At 36.6% G+C, this 22052-nt stretch overlaps 1 protein-coding gene across 1 annotated transcript; it reads right to left on the bottom strand.

Annotated features, from left to right (window-relative positions):
• Positions 1 to 16858: 16858 nt before the first annotated feature.
• mettl25b (methyltransferase like 25B) lies at positions 16859 to 21700 on the bottom strand (the record flags this gene model as incomplete). Its single annotated transcript, XM_079241367.1, has 8 exons — positions 16859 to 16968; positions 18441 to 18625; positions 18801 to 19621; positions 19964 to 20101; positions 20506 to 20568; positions 20673 to 20880; positions 21231 to 21349; positions 21566 to 21700. The coding sequence occupies 8 exons, from the start codon at positions 21698 to 21700 to the stop codon at positions 16880 to 16882; spliced, it is 1758 nt and encodes a 585-aa protein (XP_079097493.1). The 3' UTR covers positions 16859 to 16879.
• Positions 21701 to 22052: the final 352 nt, after the last annotated feature.

The following is a 22052-nucleotide window of genomic DNA, read 5'->3' as shown; positions in this document are numbered from 1 at the left end:
TAGCTGGTAACCATCGTTTTTGTCAAATATATCAAAACGACAGTCTTGAGGTGAATCATATCCTGCATTGAGACAGTAAATAAACTCTTAGAAATAATGTGAATTTCATTAAATTTTACATTTACATCCCTCTTTTCTGCTTTTTTTTCCTGACTGTTTTCATTCACATCTCCACTGTAACTACAGCTTCATAGTGAACACTGTAAGACTGGAAGTTTGTCTAATTTCAGGCCCGATAGCGTCTGCACAAACAAGCTGATGTAACTGGATACCAACTCAACATGTTTGACAAATAAATTACCTTGGACTATTCTGTTTTTCCTGTGAAATAAGTTAATCAGTGTCTTATTCTCCTACAGGTTGTCTTTCTTTTCCTGGAAATGTAAATCATATACTGATTATTCTCACATACAATTTTGGTTTAATAAATACATACCTAGGCGGTGAAATATGTAATCTTTCTTATCCATGGGATTGTATTCGTTGCCAACATACACAGCATAATTGTTTGAGTATGGGCAGAGATTTGTCACAGGGGCATTTCATTGAAATGATATCTCCAAATTTAAACTGTATGTGGAAGAAAACCAAAAGTAATTTTTTTAAAAACACAAAATGCAAATCCTATGGAACTAATTTCAGTGATTGTTTTTACCATTTTTAAATAATGACATTTTGAAATGTGATGTGATGACATTACTTAAACTAAATTCTAAAATATTAAACTGTAGTAAAACAAATGAATAATTACAGAGTTTAGTTTACTTAAGTCCGGGTGTCCATACAAAATTTGATAAAATTGTAAAAATTTTAATGTTAGGATTTCCAATTCACTCTGGTATTGGAAAAAAAAAAAGAAATCTTTACTTACTCCATTAATCCCTGCTACTAAGATGACCGCATGAAGGACTAAAGCGCCCAGGATAAAAGTCTTCATATTCTGGAAAAAAAGTGAAAAGTAGAAAAGCATTTTTTATTTATTTAAATTTAGAAAAATAAGGAATAAAAAACAAAAATAAGGAAAACAAAACAAAAATAGGAAAAAAATAACAATATCAAAAAACAAAATGAACAAAAATCAGACTTACGACTGAAGAAAACTGACGAAAATGGTCCAAATCAGTTCCTTAAACTTATTAATGGACATATACAACAAAAACAAAAAAGAGTGTTTACGAAGGTAATTTGTAAATGAATCTGTCAACAGTTTTATGAAAATGCTGCTAATATGCTGCAGATTGCCTACTTGTAACAATTATCTTTTTATTGTCAGCTTTTGTGTAAAACAAACACAGTCATACATTACAATCACCTCAACAAAAAAAAGGTCCTTGCATAATTTTGGAATTTTTGAAGACATGAAAGTAGGAAAACCCTCCCACATTCTAGTTATACAGTATATTTGCTTTGCAATAACTTCTCATCAATAATCCCTACGAAAAAGAATTGCTTGACGGGATCTTACCCTCCTCTGCAGGATGGTGGAATGGTGTCAGGACAAAGAGGAGAATATTCCTATATATATTATTCAGAGCAGTTTTATCATGTTAAGTCTGTCCAACCGTCATGTCATTCATCAAAAGTGACAAGATAAGTTATTAAACATTGATGCAAAGTAGTTTTAATTTGCATGACTATCTTCATGATGTTTTTTCAGGTTTCTAGTGGTTAGAAATAAAATTACTGCTTTTTTTTTCTTTTGTGTCTTGTCTAGCATTTAAGCAAGCAGAATGTTGGTCTGGATGCTGTGTTCTGCTGAGCTAATTTACTTTGCCAAGGGGAGCATTACTGGTATGATGATCTCCTTTTATTTTCTGGAGTATTATTTTATTTCTTTATTTATTTTGTGTAATTGTAATACAGAGTTTCTACTGCTAGACCAAACCGGAAAGGACAGAAGAGACAGAAAGACAAAGGGAAAGAGAACGAAAACACCTCATAGAGAAAAAGGAGAAGAGAGAGATAAAGAGAGAAATAAAGAAAAAAACAGACATATGCATATACTTACGCATGTACCCTCATACACATTCACCTATATAAACGAATATAACGAACGAAAAAGATAATGAAGAAGGAAAATCACTTTTCAAATACATACAAGTTGAAAAGGAATCCACCAGATCATAAAATAATAGTAATAATAATAATAAAAAAAAAAAAACATTACTACAAAAAAAAAATAAAAATACAGTGGATAAACAAAATAAAATAACCCAGTTACAAGCAAAGTTAGAATGGTTGATCACTTTTGTTATTATTATTACGATTATTATTATTATGATTATTATTATTATGTTTTGTTCTTGTTTTACCGTATTTAGGATAATTGCAGCCCCAGTAATGACATTTCATAGAATAACCGATGATTAATGAAAATAAATGTTTCAAAATGGAAACTGAAAGACAACTAAGCCAAACTGCAGAAACAAGAAACTTGAACATGTCTGCCTACAAAGTTATTCTTCCTGATTCTCTGAGTCTTTTGATGACACTGCACCGGCATCTGGAAATACTCACAATTTTGGGGCTAAACATGAAAATAAAGCACCTTAATGCTGTTTGTTGCAGATTGATGTTTTTTGTTTTTTTTTTCCTTCACTTTTTTTCATTAGTAGGCTGCTGCTGTTATTCACATCTTTCTTTCATCAGCTTTCATGTTTTAATGTTGTAGCCTACAGCATCATCTTCTGACACACTTTAGTGCTAACTGTGATGAAGGAAAATGCAATAGAAATATGAACACATTTATCAAAAAAATATCAATTTAAATTCTTTATGTTTTAAATGTAATCTGATGCAAACATGCTGTTAAAAGAGAAAGACAAAGGTGTGCCTCTTTCAAAGACTGTTAAAAGATAAAAGAAACTACGTAGCCTCCCACTGATGGAGGGCAACTTAACCAAACAGACCAAACGATAACACAGATAATGTTCAGTGGAACTTACAGTGTTGTATTCCAATAAAACTCCTGTCAGGGCACTCTGATATGTCTTAGTTTCTGATAGTCTTAACCGCAAAGGCAAATGTAACACAAAATGAAATGTTGTTTCCAGTGTTCAGTGAAGAACACACACACACACACACTGTCGTGGAATTTATCAGATGAAAAATAGATCTAGAAATCAACCATGTTTTGTCCAGTTTATTGACAATGTACAGTTGCTGCAAGCAAGTGGTCTCGAGATCTCTGCCCCTGCTCAGGGTGTTACAGCGTTCTTTAAGCATACACAAATAACCTTTGCCTGGCAGCACTAGTCAAAACAACTGCCAGCTTGAAGATAACAGTCAAAGCTGAAGGAGGCCTTGAACAGAACATTCAGCTTTATGCATGAACCTACTAGAGCAAGCTTTCTGAACTACTCTAAACTATGCAGAATATATATTTTGTACTACATAAAAGAACTTTAATAAAGAAATAACACATCAAAACTATGCTATGTGTATAATTTCCACCACACACACGAATACATATATGTATATATATATATATATATATATATATATATATATATATATATATATGTTTTGGTTTTTTTTGTGTGTGTGTGTGTGTGTGTGTGTGTGTGTGTGTGTGTGTGTGTGTGTGTGTGTGTATTAATGGACAACACACAATGCACAACACTTTCTTTCCTCTGAAGAATATTTTTATATGTTTATTTTCTCTTACATGCATGGCAATTGAGAACATGTACAGTTCTTTGCTATATTCTTGGATGAATGTTTGTCTCCATCAAAAAGTAAAAATACATGAATTTGTTTCTTTCCTGTTTTCTATATTTGGACATTTGCCAAGTGTGAAGCACTACAATAATTTCAACATCTATGCCTACATAGTTTACATAACAATACAAATACAAACATTTTGAATTATGACTGAAACTGAAAAAAACTTTTCTTTAATAGCCACCTTTATTTTTTATCTATTTTTTTTTTTAAACTTTTTATTTTTATTTTTTTTTGCCAATTTTGCATACCCAACTTGAATTTTACGTTTTCTTACCATGTAAATCATAATGTGTCCACAGTAGCAGAAGTTTAATCATAGTTATTTTGATGCATACTCCTATGCTGATTGGATATACAGATAACAGAGTGCAAGTGAAAATGTGGTTTTTAAGAGGTTAAAAGATTTAAGATATGCTACTGAACATGATGAATACACAATAATACACATCGGAAGTAGTGTTGTTGCGTTCTTTCGTGTGTTGATCCTCAGATTATGGCTGATTTCATGAACTGGAAAAGGAAACAAATGTCAGAACAGAAACGTAATTATATTCAAGCCTTCATCTGTATTTAAATGTGGTCAGTTTTTAAATCATATCTTGTTTTACCCTATAACTGCATCAAATCCAGTCCAGTCAACTTTTTTTTATATAGCACTTTTTAAACAACATAGTTGACCAAAGTGCTGTACACAACTCTGGGCTCAACAACCATTACAAACATCATAGTACAAAGTGAAAAAAAAAAAAAACTTTAAAAAGCTATAAAATTATTACGAATGAAAGTCACACACAATTAAACAACAAAACTGGATGAAATAAAACATAAAACATAAATATGTAATACCTGCAAAAATCTAGATGTCAATGATTTAAATAGTTTGAAATATTGAGCTGTTTAAGCACACTAAAGATCCAAACTGGGAATTTTGCTTTTGCATTTGACCCATCTCTACCAGTTAGTACTAGAGAACAATAAGCTGCAATGTTTTTGTCCCTGGGATGATGAAAGGCCATGTTTCACCTCTGTTGGCACTCCCTGGACAATAAAACCTCCAGACCCTCCTTCTGCAACCAGAAGGAGACCTCTACCCCTAATTGCCTTCATTTAAATATTTTTTATTAGTTATAATATAAGATGCAGAAGCATCTCTAAATGCAAAATTAGGTGTAACTTTTGGCATAAATTTTCATTTGTGTGCTTCTTTAAGCAAATTGCTGGTTTTCAGCATTAATGACCAGATAAACTACCAGTCCCACTCCTAACATTTTGGTGTAAATTGCACATCACAACATACTAACTTACATTGTTTCTTTTGTATGGTCTGACATCATAATCTTAGCTGAGAAGCCTTTTGAGAATGACAGTAGCTGAGAACATCTCAGGTTTACAACCGTATTTCTATTCTTCCACTGTCTTCACTTACTTGGGTTACTTTACTGTGGGTTTGGATGAAGATGTAAAAGACAAAATGAAAAAATAGGATTAATAAAGTTGGGTAAACTCACCTGCTTGAAAGAAAAGCTGGCAACCTGACAGTCACATGGCAAATTTTGCAGATGGGCTTGGAAACGACCTGGAACAAAGCACACATATTTCACCTCGCTGAACCTGACCTTTGGGGTCACTCAGATACACAGAAACCTCATGTATTATTAGCCAAAGTAATATTTTTGAGTCTGCAATTACCTTTGAGAATGTGAAGTTTTGTCAGGACTGCTACGTAGTTGTCATAATCAATCCCACCTTGGGACTGGTGTTCAAACCACAGAGCTATGAAGGCTTCCTCATCTAACTGAAAATCTGTGTTATAAAGACAGTACTGAGTTAAGATCAGTCAAATGAAACACTGAATATGATGCAAACCTTTAGGTATATAGTAAACATGTATCTTGGTTACTTAAATTTGATGTATAATATCGAGCCCGTTTTAAAACCCGGGGAGACCGTTCTTTTAAAGCTGTCGCTCCCCGTCTCTGGAATGAGCTTCCCCAGGATCTGCGCTCTCTGGACTCATTAAATGCTTTTAAAAACCTCTTCAAAACATATTGTTGTTCAGGCAAGCATTTTAGCTCCAAAAAGACTTGGTGACACTGATGTGTATTTATACTGTTTTTATTTATTTTTTTTCACACGTTGCAGGTTTTTTATGTTTTATTGTTGTGAAGCACTTTTTGACCTTCTGTCTACGAAAAGCACTACATAAATAAAGTTTATCTTATCTTATCTTATCTTATCTTATCAAAATGTGATATGAAGTCATTTTCATTCATGAGGATTCTTGCAAACAGAAACATTGTTTTATCACATAGCCAGCACAGCTCTGAATAGCCATCGCTGTTGTTGCCATTAATTAATCAATTATTACTTAATTCAGCTTATTTGTGTTGGAAATTTAGTTTAAAGATTTGAAAAAAAAATCTTGATCAGGGCCTGATACATAATTATAAGGAATAATATGTCAGACTGTATGTGTATGCAGTTTTTCTTATGAAACATACCATATGTATGAACCAAAGTCTTCCTCATTTGGGTTTGAGTGACAGCAGGTGGATCTGTGCTCTCGTATTTCTCCACATATTCTCTCCTGACAACAGCCACATAATGTTCCAGTTTGAACATCTCCACCACATTCAAGTCTGCCGTTTTGTCTTCCTGAAATGCTTGTTAAAGAGCGTAAAAGTTAAAAAAAATTCAACATACTCTCATACAATATCCTCTATTTATGTAAGCTACATGATCCAGCAGTTTGAGTAGGGAAGGATACATCCATGAGAATCAAAAGCAGACGGGCCGTCCTGAGAGTAAGGGCTTCATTTTAAATGATAAATAGAAACATCAGTGTGACATATTCTCATTCAGCCAATGAAAATATCTGGTGAAATAAACAGATAAACAGAGAACTGACATTGGCCACGAACAGTATAGCCACCAAATTTAAGTTTAGTGAGAACATCTTCAGCCTTCAGCATCTGCAGGTGAAGACAAATAAAGATAGATGAGAGAAGATTGCAATAAGTTTAGTTTCCTCAAAAAATGCAAGAATAGCATGCACCATAATTTAGTACAGCCTGAAAAAAAATGTATGAATATACGTTCTTTTTGTGAGTGTTTCCTGGGCAAAAAACATAAAATAAAAATTAAATTAAATGAACAAATGACCCACCAGAAGTTTAGTGTGTTTCTTTCCAGACAAACCAAATGACTTTGACTATAAATTTTCATCTTATTTTATATTGTTTAAAATGAAGTCAGTTCCAGGCACAGATTGAGATGGACACACTAATGATATTTTATGTGTGTAGGAAGGTATATGCCGTCTGCTTAATCTGATATAATTAAACCATGAAACTCTATTAAAAAACTTGCAAAGCTAGCTAAAGTTGATGTTTTTCCTCAAAAGAACGTGAAAATTGCTTGCACTGTGCTTTTTTTAGAGGCTGTGGCCTCGACTGTAATACAGCGCAAGGTGAGTTACTGGTGCAGCTTCTATGCCTGGCCAGAAGAAATCGCTGTTGAGTCATTTTTATTGACACATGAAAAGCACTAAACATAATCACTTTCAAATTGATAGGCAGGCAATTGGAAATTAAATATTGAAAGATTTTATAAATTAAAATTTTAAATAAAGTAAAAAAATATAAAAACTAATTATAAAAAATTAGATGATTCCATGTATTCCTTTCTGCTTACTGCACACCATTGTGTATTCCCTTGTGTATTTACTTTAGTTCATTTTCTGCTCTCTCATTGTGATTCATAATGATTGTGATGTAACTCGTCCTTCTGGTTTTCCCGTGCCAATTCATTGTTTGTTTTGCTGTTCACCTGGGTTGTTAGTTTTCAGTTTGTACTGCCATTCCAAAAGTTTTCTTTGCTTTCTTATTTTTTTCTCAGCAATATTTCTGGTTTTCTGGGCTTTTTTGTTGTTGTTGTTGTTGTTGTTGTTGCTTAGACCATCTCAGTTCACACATTCACCTGAGCTTCAAACATCTGAATTGGGGTCCTGCCACCATGTCTCCTGCTGCTTTGATCCCTGACATTTACCGACAAAGTTCTTTTTTCATTTATCTGAAATTTTAAGCTAAACCACTTTAAAATAACAACTTTTCAAAATTTTTTTTAGCTCACTTGCCTCTGCTCTGCTGTCTTCCTGTAAAAGAAAAATAAGCAGATGTTATTCAAAGAAAAAACAATAAATCGACTGCCCTTTTCACTCTAACTTTCTAGTGTCCATAACTTACAGATATACACATTTCCTGTGGGAATGAGTTACACTGCAGCTCTTCGGGCCAGGAGACGCCAAAACTATTCATGAGACTTTCACAGTGCTGTCTGGCTTTTTCACAGAAAGACCTGCACGGCACCTGCACCTGGCCTTCCACACACTGTGGGGTGTACACCCGACACAAGAAGAGGCGAATGTCTGTTGAGCATACGGCCTGCACCATCGAGTTGAAAAAGGACATCTTTGAAACCGCTTCTCTTTGGCTTGTGTGGCCCAGGAGATTTGGAAAAATGGTCTGGTTGTAAGACAAGCCTTGGCACACAGGAATTCGGATTGGCTCACAGATTCCCCCGCTGGTGCTCACTCCAAACTGCAGACATAAACGCACACTTTTACTCCAGGTCTGACTCTCTTAAGCTACTGTAAGCTTCTCTGATTTATTTGACTGTATCCATGCATTTGTCATCATTAATGTTTAAATTTAATTGGCATCTAATTTTTGCTGCGAACTGATGAAAGTTTTGAAGCAGGTTATTTTGGCTGAAATTCTACCACCACTTCAAGATGTCTAGGGTTAGACATGCCTAAAAGATAACAAATGTGATGAGAGAGAAAACCCATGATGGAAACTTCATTCAAACTTGTAAACTATGCTGATAATTTGCGGCACTGGTGATGTTTAGCCGATGAATTTTATTATTGGCTAATGAAAAATGGATCGAAGTGGTACAGCAGCTCCTGTTAGTAGCAGAAACTATCAATGCATCTCTGATACAGAAACAAAACTTTGAAACAAAACAGATTGTACTTTTTGGAACTTTTCACCTTTTGTAAGGTGGCTAAAAAGACATCAGCATGTATAAAAATGCATTTTTGAAAGTTAAATCATGTATACCTGTTCTTGTACAATTAATAGTTAAATAGTTTTGGTCTTAAAACTTGTAAATTAAAAACTATTCCTGTATTACTGGAATGGCAAAAACCTTAAACGTCATTTTACTGAACTGGTTTTGTTCTAAATTGGACATTGGACATTGGACCTATTGAAATTGGACACAATGATACGTTAAGGGAATAGTCACAAATGTTTAGATAGTGAACTGAATAAGGCATGAACCTTCATGAAAACATATATTTTTCATATTTGAGATATGGGACAGACTCACCTGTTCACAGGACTCTGTGCTAAATGCTTCACATCTGAGGACTTCAGGCCAAGGGAAGCCAAACCTGTTCAGCACCGGCTCACAGCTTCCTCGTACCTGCTCACATAGTGTTCTGCAGGGAGGTTGAGCTTTCCCAGACACACATTTTGGAAGGTACACGGAGCATAGCAAAGGCTTTAAATGAGCAGAGCATCCAAATTGCACAAGTGGCGTAAAGGTAGTTAATGCCAGGCTGGCATCTCCCTGTGTTCTGTGGCCAGAAACTCCAGGCAGAGCTGTTTCTGTGTAAGACAGGTCTTTGCAAAAGGGAATGGTAATGGCCTGACATGTTGATGGGAACGTTTCAGGACCACTGATGAATGGACTCTGTTAAATGAAAAACACACATCAGTCCAGTGAGAACAAATGTTTTTCAAAAACAACAATTTACCAATACCAATGTCTGCTTATGCTGCTACAGTAAACATTTTAAAAACTCATTTATCAATTTTCGGCAGTGATTTATTGCAGTACTGGTTGACGGGACTCACAATGTACTCTGTTTAGTATAGTTCCAGCTGCATAAATATGGAGCTCTGTTTAGTTTTCTATCACAAACTCTTCACTGACTTCAACGATGCAAGCGTGTCTTCGTGTCACACAGACTTACCTGTCCACATGACTCTGTGGTGAAAGCATCACACTTCAAAGACTCGGGCCATTGAAAGCCAAAATTGTCCATCAGTGTTTCACAGCCAGACCTTGCCTGCTCACAGAGTGTTCTGCAGGGAGGCTGACGTCTTCCTGAGACACATTTAGGCACATAGACTGAGCATAAGAAAGGCTTCAGTTGCGGGGAGCATTCCACTTTAATAAATGGGTGAAACGGTTGTATCCCAAGGCTGGCCTCCTCCTGCGTTTTATGACCTAGAGAGTTGGGAAAGATGGTTTCTGAATAAGGCTGATCTTCACAGAGAGGTAAAGTGATTGCTTGGCATGCTCCAAGGGTGCTTTCACTTCTGGGTGAAACAGGGGCGACAGGGACGGGTTCAACTTGAACCTGGAGGATCAGAAAATACAAAACCAGTGATGCATTTCATTGTCATAAATCACAACCGCCCTTTTCCTCTTTTGTTTTGTTTGACACTGGCGGCCTCTGACACAAAGAAGGATTCATAATATACTATGTTATTTAAAGGTTAAACGTACAGATTTAAGTTTCATTTTGACTGTTCAGGCACATTCACATGAACACCTACACTGAATTATTTTCTTCTTTTTTTAAAAATCATTGGCGATTTTTTTTCCCCATAACAATATTTTTCTGCCAGTTTGTCATTGAAAAAAGCTTAATTTACAAGTTAGTGCTTGTCATTTTTTTTCTCTTCAAAGTTACATGCACAATTATGTCTCTCATGCAACACAAGGACCAGCAACTCACTTATGTGATTGTTTATTTAGGTATTATTAGAGTTTAAACAGTGCCTCCATGTGGCAGTGAGATTGCAATTCACTCTTAAAGAAAAAAGAAATAACTTAACAATAAACACAAGTTACAGCACTAAACCAAGATCAGTTCATTAATATGAAAGACACAATTATATATATATATATATATATATTTTTTTTTTTTTTTTTTTTTTTTTATGGTGACACAACAATAATTACATAGATAAATGCAATGTCATCATTACATTTAAAGAAATACTTTTAGGTGTTGATATTTCCTGACTGAATGGATTTAGTGTAAGGTTAGGTAAGGTAAGGTAAGGTAAGGTAAGGTAAGGTAAGGTAAGGTTAGGTAAGGTAAGGTAAGGTAAGGTAAGGTAAGGTAAAAATCAAAGCATAAAACTGAGGTATGACTCACGTCCTCACTGCTAGGGAGAGACATGTAAATTAAACCTTTAAGATGAAAAAGAGATAAAAAATTAAACTCAAGTGGTAAGCTAATGTAAAAAGTAAAGCATGATTTATAAAAGGAAACAGCCAGTTATTAATGTCTCATCAATCTTTTTTAGTTTGCACGATCCTGCATTTGATGCTGTTAATCACTAAAAACTTGACAAAAAGTTTTTAGCCCAATTTTTTGCACATCTTGTATTGTGACATAATATCCTCTTCATACAGTGTTAACAGTTTGGACATACATAATCGCCCATACAGACAGTTGGTGAGATGATGTTGTATTATGCTGCAATATGATCAAAAACAGGATTAAGATGTGAACCATTTAAAACATGGTTAAAATAAATAAACAAATAAAATAAACAAACAATAAACCCCAAAGAAATTACAACTATGATGAGAAGCATACATTATGTACTGCATTCATTTGCACTTTGGCATCTGGGATTTTACCAGGTAAAGGGCAGTTCACTTTAAAATACTTGTTAGAATATCACTGTCAGTACTTGTAGTAATATCAGGAAAGATCAGTCAGACTCTAAGGGTGGCCCACGCCCCCCCATGCCACCCCTTTTAGCTCCACCCTTGTGCGGAGTTTGTGAAACCAGATTAATTTAGTGATTCTCCAGATATGTTGAAGCTCCTTTGTAATAAACCCTCCGATTTATTTGCATTACTAACTCGTAAACCAAGTGTTCAGCGAAAACTGAACTGATTGTTGACCTTTAATATTTCTGTTAGCTAACTTTTCACTATGCTAAAAGAAAACCTGTAACAATATTAAATAAATACTTAGATGTTTCTTGGTAACAGATAAATTAGGGAGTGGGTCATTTATAAAAGGAAAAAGGGTTGTTGGTAAAAATGTAACAAAAAGCACCAACCAGTAAATCAACAGCTCCCGACTTTCTTATGGAGTTTTAATCTGCACAAAACCAGCAGTGTAAAAACAGTTTTGAGATTCATCTGCATGTCTGTTTCTTGGTCTGAAGCAAGTTTTTCATTTAGTTTTGTTTAGGTTTAACAACAGACCAAAGATATTGGTCATTTGCAAATTTTAAAATTGTAAATATTCAATATTTATTCAATTAATCTCATGAGAGCTGTTTTCTCTAACTTCTTTATGTTAAATTAGACATAAAAGCCAAGAAAAGGAATTGCTTTCATTTAAATAAAGGTTAAAAAAAAAAAGGATGAATAATGAAATGATGATTTTATATAAATACTAATGTCAGCTAAAAAACTGTTCCCAGATCTTTAAGTGAATCTTTAAATGACTTCATCGTTCTCCTCTTTACTCAAGGAAAACATGGAAAAACTAATTATAAAACAGAATAAATCACAATTCATTTATTCTCACCTGTATGCAGTTGGACTCTGGTAGAGATTCACACCGAAGCCTCGTTGGCCAGGTTAACCTCTTTGCTCTCAGTGTGGATTCACAATCTCTCTTGACATTCTCACAAAGAGATCTGCATGGTTTCTTGCGACTGTCGTCCTCTGAGTTGCATTCAGGCACAACAACACGACACATGAGTGTAGCGATGTGTGGTGAACAGGCCGTCGCCACCATCTGACCAATCTGCTGCAGGTTGTAGCCTTGGATTCCAGTCGGATGAGGGGTAGTTGTGTATCCCAGACCTTGACAAAAGCTGGATGTTACTGGCTTGCAGGTTGTCCTGTCATTCCTCCCGCTTTGTGCCTGCAACAGCGGCAGACACACAGCCACCAAGAACAAATGCTTCATAGTTACGACTGATCCCTTCAACAGTCCTGAACAGTTTCACAGAGCTTTTGGAGATTTGGTGTGCTTCTCTAAGAGCAGGAGGTGGAGTGCAAGTCTGGAAATGAAGTTTCTCGCAACAAGGCACTGATTCAGGCTCACTGGCAAGGTCACAAAACATTAGGATGCTGAACACATAATGAAAACCAAACTGGCCTGAGAGAAGGAGTACGATTCTGGGAACATTTAACCTAGTGATCATTGCAACATGGGCAACATCTGACTGTGATTATGTGGTTTCTGAGTCACCTATGCAGGGGGTGTTGAGCTTAAAACTGGCATAATAAACCTGACTTATGGAGCGAAAGTACTTAGGCACAGATTAAAAGTGAAAACTTTTCTCGTTGAGAACTACTAGAATTTTATTTAACTTTTCAAAGCGAGTTTAAAGTTGAATCAAACAGCCTTAAATCAGAGTTAAGTGTCTAGGAAGTGTGATACATGATGATTAAAGCCATCTTCATGGAATGATTCATATATAAATATATATATATATATATATATATATATATATATTTATATATATATATATATATATATATATATATATATATATATATATATATATATATATATATATATATATATATATATAATTCCTGTAAAAGTGAAAGATTATAGACATTCACAATTTTAGTAGGTAAAACATTAAATACTTCAGCATCCTAACTCTGGAGGTTTCATATTACGTATTCTTTATTCTGACTTTTCTCGTCCTGACAGAATGTATTGGTACCTGTAATGTTTTCCTATGTTTTGTGTGACTTTGTACTCCAGGTTCACATCTCACCTCCTGAAAATGCTTCTTTCTCCTACTGCTTACCTGTTCACACGACCCTGTAGTAAACGCTTCACACCTTAAGGAGTCGGGCCACTGAAAGCCATAATTGCCCATCAGTGTTGCACAGCCAGACCTCGCCTGCTCACACTGCGTTTTGCATGGAGGCTGAGGTCTCGCTGAGACACATTTAGGCACGTAGACTGAGCACAGGAAAGGCTTCAAATGAGAGGAGCATTCTGCTTCTATAAGTGGAATAAACTGATGTATCTCAAGACCGGCCTCCTCCTGAGTTTTGTGACCTAAAATATTGGGCAGGATGGTCTCGGTGTAAGGCAGATCTTTGCAGGGAGGGATGGCGATGGTCTGACATGTTGCAGGGGTGGGCTGAGTAGCAGGGATGGCCTGACCCTGGAGGAGGAAAAAAAATCGGTGATATATTAAACTTTCATCTAACACAATGAAAGATGGTCTTTGTTTATTCATTTTCATCCCTGCATCTTTAAATGAACAAAGTTACATCATTGGTTACATATTATTGTGATTTCCTCCAAAGATATAAAATCTGCACATAAACTGAAGCCCACTATTCATCCATCCATCCATCCATATTTTAAATATAAATCTTTCAGTCAGTAATGGGTGTTTTGGACATTCAGCCAGGTTGCCATGTTCAACTTTTGAATTGACATATTCTCCGGTGTCCAGACCACTGTTAATAACTCCTCTTGGTCTGAAGGATAGCAGTAAACAGGACCATTTCACACATTGGTGTTATCTTTATAATGGCTTTTACTCACTTGTACACAGTTGGACTCTGGTAGAGATTCACACCGGAGCCTCATGGGCCAAAAAAACCACTTTGCTCTTAGTTTGGATTCACAATCTCTCTTGACTTGCTCACAAAGAGATCTGCATGGTTTCTTGCGACTGTCGTCCTCTGAGTTGCATTCAGGCACAACAACACGACACATGAGTGTAGCGATGTGTGGTGAACAGGCCGTCGCCACCATCTGACCAATCTGCTGCAGGTTGTAGCCTTGGATTCCAGTCGGATGAGGGGTAGTTGTGTATCCCAGACCTTGACAAAAGCTGGATGTTACTGGCTTGCAGCTTGTCCTGTCATTCCTCCCGCTTTGTGCCTGTAACAGCGGCAGACACACAGCCACCAAGAACAAATGCTTCATAGTTATCACTGATCCCTTCAACAGTCCTGAACAATTTCACAGAGCTTTTGGAGGTTCGGCACCACTGTGTCTGCTTCTCTAAGAGTAGGAGGTGGAGTGCAAGTCTGCGAATGAAGTTTCAAGATGCAAAGCACTGATTCAGGATCACAGGTATGGTCACATAACATAAGGATACTTGCATGTAATGTAAACCAAACTGGTCTGAGAGCAGGAGCACTGCTATGGAAATTTTAAGCAAGAGATCATTGCAGCATGCACAACATCTGACTGTGATTATGTGCTTTCTGAGGCCCCAGTGCAGGGGGTGTTGAGCTTAAAACTGGCATAATAAACCTGACTCGTGGACAGAAAGTACTTTGGCACTGATAAAACAAAACAGAAGTGAAAACTTTTTTAAAAAATGTAATTAAAGAAACAAAACAGAGAACAGCAGTGTGTGTTTGTGCTTATTTGGAGAGTAGCCCATCCACGCTGTGGTATCAGATTGTTTTTTCAATGGGTTTACTGAGCGGTGTTAGAGTCTTATTTAACATTTGAAAAAAGGCTAAAAGTTCAATCTTCACTGTACAAGAAGACTGAGATCAGATTTAGGTCTTAAGGATGAAGTGTGAGAATTTACATAAGAAGATGAAAGCTGTTGATTGAATGATATATTTAATTAAAGAGGAGAGTTTATTGACATACTCAGAATTTTAGCATTTACATCAAACACCTTTCCATTTTAACACCAGAGGATTGGGGTTGGTTTATATTATACTATATTATACTAAATGTCTGACTTTTCTCTTCCTGACAGAATGTACCTGTATACAGTTTGGCTGATTCACACGGGAGCCTTGTGGGCCCAAATAACAACTTTGCTTTTAGTTTGCAAACAATACTGTATTTCTTGACTTTGTCCCAAACCGCTCTGCATAGGTTCTTGTGACTGTCATCACCTTTAGGCACAACAATATAACCCAGAGCAGGAGTGTTACTAGGAGAAGTCTAATGCAAAGGTCAAAGAGCATTGTGGCATGTGCAACATCTGGTTGTGATAATGTGTTTAGTGCTTCATCAAGAAGGTGAGAATCAGTTTCATAAATCAGGTACAATACACATGACTTGGACAACAAGTCATTTAGCACTGATATATATATATATAAAAACAACTAATGTGTTTTGTGTCCCTGGTTCACAGAAAATTTTATTTCTAAAATTCCACATTCACATCATCTCATCATCATGATTGACTAAATGAAAAAAATACAAAAGTTTATCACCTTGAAATTGAAACACTACACTGTAACAGAAGCTAGCTGGCAATCTTACTGAAATATATTGTTTCACCCCTTTTAAAAACTATTCAACTCAGCCTAAAAGCTCATGGGGTAAATATACTTTATATAGTTCGCTTAAATAGTTTCTTCACAAAACATTCATAAATCCTTTGGGCTACCAGGATTTCTGAATCCCAGCTGACGTTTCACAAGACTTGCATAATAATTAAAAATCCAAAAACTAGAAACCCAAAAAGGGTTTAATATACTTGACCCTGTCTTTAACAACAATGATCTAGGTTAAAGGGGGTGTGGTGTCACACAGACCATGAAAAGATGTTGCAACGTATAATGTGAGAGTTAATTCAAGTCTTGAGTTATTGTAGCAAAATACGTACAGAAAGGCCCCTGTGCAGACCTCTCCGCAGCTGGGGCTCAAACCAGCGACCTTGTTGTGAGGCTGCAGTGTGGCACTATAAAAACAATACTCCGCTACAACCACGAAAAGCAAAGCTTTGTTTATTGCTTTGAAGACAAGAAACAGTGCAGCAAAGAACAAAATTGACCCGTAAAGCTCTATTAAAATGACAAATAATAAATTAGAGTTAAAACAACAAGAACATCCACAAGATTCTGGTTGGTTTAACCAGACACTAAACGATGCAAAAATAGAAGAAAAAAAAAAATAGAAAAAATAGAAAAAAAGTAAAAATAGAAAAAAACATGATTGGCAAGTTATAAATACTACATGTCTATACAGGCAAGTGAATGTCCAAAGGCCTGAAAACAGAAATATTCTTCATACACACACGATTCAACATTACTAAAAACGTGGAGTGAAATAAATTGTAAATTCCCTTTTTTGTCTTCATTGTCCGGAAGGCTTGAGAGCTACCAGCACAAAGTTTCTTGGAGAAAAGTTTGGGTTGAAGAGAGGAACTAAGTGACAGTCCACACCTGCAGAGAGAGTGTTAGTGCTTTAGTTTCAGAGGATGTAATTACACACAAGTTCCACTTGGGTCATAATTAGGGATGTCATGATGATAGATTGCATTAGTATGATTATTGTCAATTAATGACTATTAAACGATTATCATGGTTATGGTTTGTTAATACATTGCACTCCTTAACAGTCTCAAAGTTTTTTTTATTTATATATTTTAAATTACAAGAGTAATAAAAAAAAAACAGATTTCTGTTAACAATAAATGAATACAACTAATTAAGCCTGGATTTTTCACAGAGAAAACAGATGGCGCAAACAACCGCATCTCCACATAAACAAGCCTCCAGGTCCATGTAAAATACTAAGGGTGGGAAAATCAAATTAAAAAAATGAATATTGGGATTTTTTGCTTCACAACTTTTCTTTTTTCTCAAATAAATTAAAATGGACATTATAGCAGCAACATGATGGTCTGGCTACTGTGTTGTTTTTTCCTAATTGAAATTAAGAAAACTGATGTGCAAAAAAAAAAAAAAAAAAAAAAAAAGTTTTGTACTTTTTTCTTTTGTTTTTCACAATTTAAATCAAAAATTGGAATCAAATTTAATTGAGACAAAAAGCATATCGTCACAGTCCTATAAAATACACTACAGAAGTGGTTGTGAACATTGCTGAAACACAGCAAAGAATCTTGAAAGATGGAAAAAAAAGCCCATCTGGCTATCTTTCGATCTCTAGCTGCTTTTATCAGTTTAGTTGACATTTACAATAAAAACAACAGTGGAACAGTGAGAATTAACAGGACCACTAATCTAAAATTAAATAGATTTTTCAATCCGGCCCTTTGCAACTTAACAGCAAAAAGGCGTCAACCTCATGCCGAGTCGATGATATGAACAGCAAACTGTGAAAAATATTTTTTATTTTCACTCATATAATTCTGTGAATGCTGCAAAACCCATCATGTTGCACTGTGAGTCCATGAGTTGCAGACAATTATAAAATTGCAAATAATTTAACGTTTAATTTAATTGTTACATTACACGAACATTAACATCACTTAACCAAAGTATGGAAAATTTACTTTAGTGCACACAGCTTGTGGCTATCCTGCAGCGGGAGAAACATTTAATGTATTTACTTCTTTCACTGCCACTGTTATGATGCAGTTGAACAGGAAGGTGATGCAGAAATATACCCTGATAAACTTTTCTCCTACAAAATAATCTGACAATGATGACTTAATCCATTTGTTTGGGGATCATAACTCTTCTTCTGGTATACTTTCTTGCACTGTTATGCCTCTCTTGTGACATGTGTTTGTCGTTTCTGTTTTTGTTCCATCTCAAGTTGTGCTGATGGGTCTTTGTGGTTTGGACAGAATGTTTTATGGAAAGTCACAGCACTGAGGGATCTTTATGAGTAAATAATAATGCTGTGTAATAATAAAATCAAATAATTGTGACAGTGTCATCTGTCTCACCGTTCTCCTGCAGGTAAATCATCCGGTCCAGCAGCACCAACGTCTCCACAACAGGAGCCAGCAGCAGGGCCAAGCTGAAGTACACCACCACCCTGTTCTGATGCCTCAACATGGCTTCCACTCGCTCAAGGTCCAGAGGCAAGTTGGGAGGAAGGCTGACCCGGGCCAGACCCAGGCGGGCATATCTAAGAGAGAGGGTAGATATTCATTTAACCAATAAAATGCAACCAAAAAAAATACAAAATTGAAACTGTCTGACACTGACAACCTTGAATGAAATGAGCAAAAATGACAATGCAGCAGGGAGATGAGCAGATAAGAAAATACAGGTTTGTTTTAGAAGCTGCAGCTTTCACTCACTCAGTAAAAGGTAGTAAGTGGGCTTTCTTTATGGTCTGGATTCCTGCCCTGCGGAGATCTGGTCTCGTATCCCTGATGAAAGTCTCCAGCATCGCTCTGTAACAGTGCGTCCTGAGCAACACGCTTTCCTCCCTGAGCCTCCGGACGTAGTCCTCCACCGCATGGCATGCCCCCTCTCTGGCCTTATAGGACAGCTGATGTTCTGGAAGCCCCGCCACCCAGTAGCTCATCGGGTACCCAAACTCAGAGGAGAGTGACTGAGTGTCTGGTGTGAGTGGAGAGGAAGGTATGACCAATCCTGGAGGGGTGGGGTTTTCTTTGGTTGTGATTTTCATGTAGCAACACGCCACAGAGGTGATGCCACGAACATGTGGGCAGTTGACAAAATGTCGGAGGAGGGTGGCGCTGAGGTCACCACAGGCATGAAGACCAGTCAAGACAAAGTCTGGATAGCTTTGCAGGCTGTTTTCGTCTTGGCTGACAACTGGCTGATCAACAGCCTGAAGGTCTGAGCAACAATTTTCAGCAGATAACTCGTCTTCAGTCTTGTTCTTGTTTGCATTTTGTGACTTAGTATCAGAGTGTGATACTAACTCACTGGAGTTGGGAGGTGGTGAACTCTGGACAATACAAGAACATCCCTGATGGTCAAAGCTCCGTGGTCTTTTCTTGCTGGGCCCAGATGGAGTTGGGGGACCTTCTGAGATATGATCTGCAGCTTGTAGCTGTTTGATGAAAGCCTCCCATGATGCCCTGGGGTTTACCCAACCGGCCACATGCCGAGGAAAGGGTTGGGACAAAGCCAGATGGGAGGTGCAGTTCTAAGATAAGAAAAGATGTTTATTAATATTTATTTCTTATGACATACATGGACAGAATGACACAGAGGCTGCTATACAAACATTTTAATGTTTACAATTTATCAAATGAAATTCAAAATGATTATCCCATCACTCTGCAGCCCCTCTCAGCTCCTTGGAACAATACTTTTTTTGTACTGCAGAAGGAAGGAGTATCTATGCTTATATTTATGTGGTGGTTGAGTAGATGTAGAAATCCCTAAATACATAAGACTAAGATGCTATTTGCTTTTAGGTAGATTTCAAACAATTCATTATCTCTGACAACATGACAATGTGAAACATATTAAGGTAATTACTAACTTTTTTCTGCCTTTCCTTCTCCAAGGCCCACAGTAACTGTCCGTCAAATCTGGATGCCATAGAAACAAGTGTGTGGTCGGCCTCAATAGCAGTCACAGACAGTCCAAGCCCGAAAGACAGGAAACGAGTAAGATGACCCTGTTTAGAGAAAAATGTGGGTAAATTTCAAGTTTCATTTAATATCCAACCATTAGAAAGATCAGCTGTATGAAAGATGTTTTTTGTCAAAATGAATATTTTTCAGTAATATGTTGGAGGATTTCATAGTGGGTGAACCCAAGAATACAAATCCTGCATGCCACACAGTAAATCAGAAGCGTCCAGTTCCAGTCCTTAAGGGCCATAATCCAGCAGATTTTCCATGTATCCCTGTTCCAACACACCTGACTTGAATGAATCAGTCTCTGTGCAGAACTTCATTGTCTCTTGGATCCGAATAATGTGAGCCAGGTGTGTTGAAAAAGGGATACATTGAAAACCTGTGGGACATCGACCCTTGAGGATCAACTTTGTAGTAAATCATCACAGCTGGCAAATGGTACCTGCCCAGAGCCCACATCCACTACTCTTCTGCAACCAGTCTGGTCACAAAGTTGCTTCACAAGCTGTCCAAAAAAAGCAAAAAACAACAACAAAAATTAGAACACTGTTAAGGAAAAATAATCAATGCCATGATTTCAAACTACACAAAGAACAAGCAATGCTGTACCACTCCAAGCTTTCGGATCTCATGCTGTTTCTTGGGTTTCACGTGTTTCCTGAATATATGTCCCAATAGAGAACTTTGGCTCTGGTTTTCCTGGAACTCCTCGGGCTTCAGTAAACTGGCTACCTTGCCTCTGCACTCTCTGGGAAATGCCAGGGCATGAGCTGTGGCACGGAAAGCCAAAAGAGACAGCGGCCACACCGAAGGATATCTGTAACAACAGTGCTTGTAGTTATTCATTTACGTCATTGATCCATATTGTTTATTTTTCAATATCAGCTTTCTATAGAGGAGCACGATTTATTTAGCTTTTCTGTAATCACAATCCCCTTTTATGTTACTGTGTTAACACAAAACGTACAATAAATTATACAATTAAGTTTATTTGTAACCATATTTTACTTCAACATACTGTCATTCACTGCCCATGCATTGGAGGTGAGTTGAAAACTAGTGATAGCCTGTAACTACTCCTGTAGTTTTCATTGGTACTGCCCTTTTGTTATCCCTTTTAGCCCCATGAAACATTTATAAAGGCAAATCATTGTAATCCAGCAGTACCTCCTATCTTCATGATAAGTATCCAGCAATAAGTCTGCAATCTGTGGATAAGTCAGGTCCTGCAGGACCAGCTGCCAGGTGCTGGGGAGCGTGTGCCAAAGATCTTCAGAGAAGAACTCCTGTAGGTGGGACAGAAGTGACTTTCACAAAAAGATACAGCCAAAATGTGCAACACAGGATTTTAAGTCACTGTAAGTCATTGTAAGTCTCACTTTAGCATAAATTTGGGATCATTTGCTGGTGTTCAATCAGTGAGGGTAAAAATATACCATGGAGAACAAGGTAAACAAAAGTGGAAACAGAGAGCAAACTGTACAAGATAAATCTTTACGCACAATAATGTAGGAGTCGGTGAGGTGGTAGTACTGAGACAAAAAAACCGCAAGTCTCTTCGCTAGCTGTTTTTGTTGCTCTGCAGAGAAATTTGATGTAAACATTTCAACATCCTGGGCTGCTAACAGGACTGACATGAGACATGCTGTGTAGCTAATGCTAGCATAGGTTAGCTTGTTCAAGCTACACTATTGTTCCAGTTAAAACTAACAGTGTCTAGAGTGCCAACACGGTTATCAAATTTCAGATAAAGAACAAATCCATAACTAAATGTAGAGTGATTTAAATGGACGAATTCCAGTCGCTTTTAAAACAGAGCTGCTATAGCTATCTGAAACTTTAGGTAGTATGTCGATGCGTTCAAGAACCCCCGTATTTATTTTTTTCCTTTCAGTATGTTTATGCAAAGGAAGATTACTTTAAAATATATTCACTGAATACTGATTAAATAACACATGTTGGAATGCGTATCACATTAAATGAAAAAAG

Source organism: Telmatherina bonti (assembly GCF_933228915.1).
Source record: "Telmatherina bonti genome assembly, chromosome: 5".
Classification (NCBI taxonomy): Eukaryota; Metazoa; Chordata; class Actinopteri; order Atheriniformes; family Telmatherinidae; genus Telmatherina; species Telmatherina bonti.
This window is presented reverse-complemented; position numbering and strand designations above follow the sequence as displayed.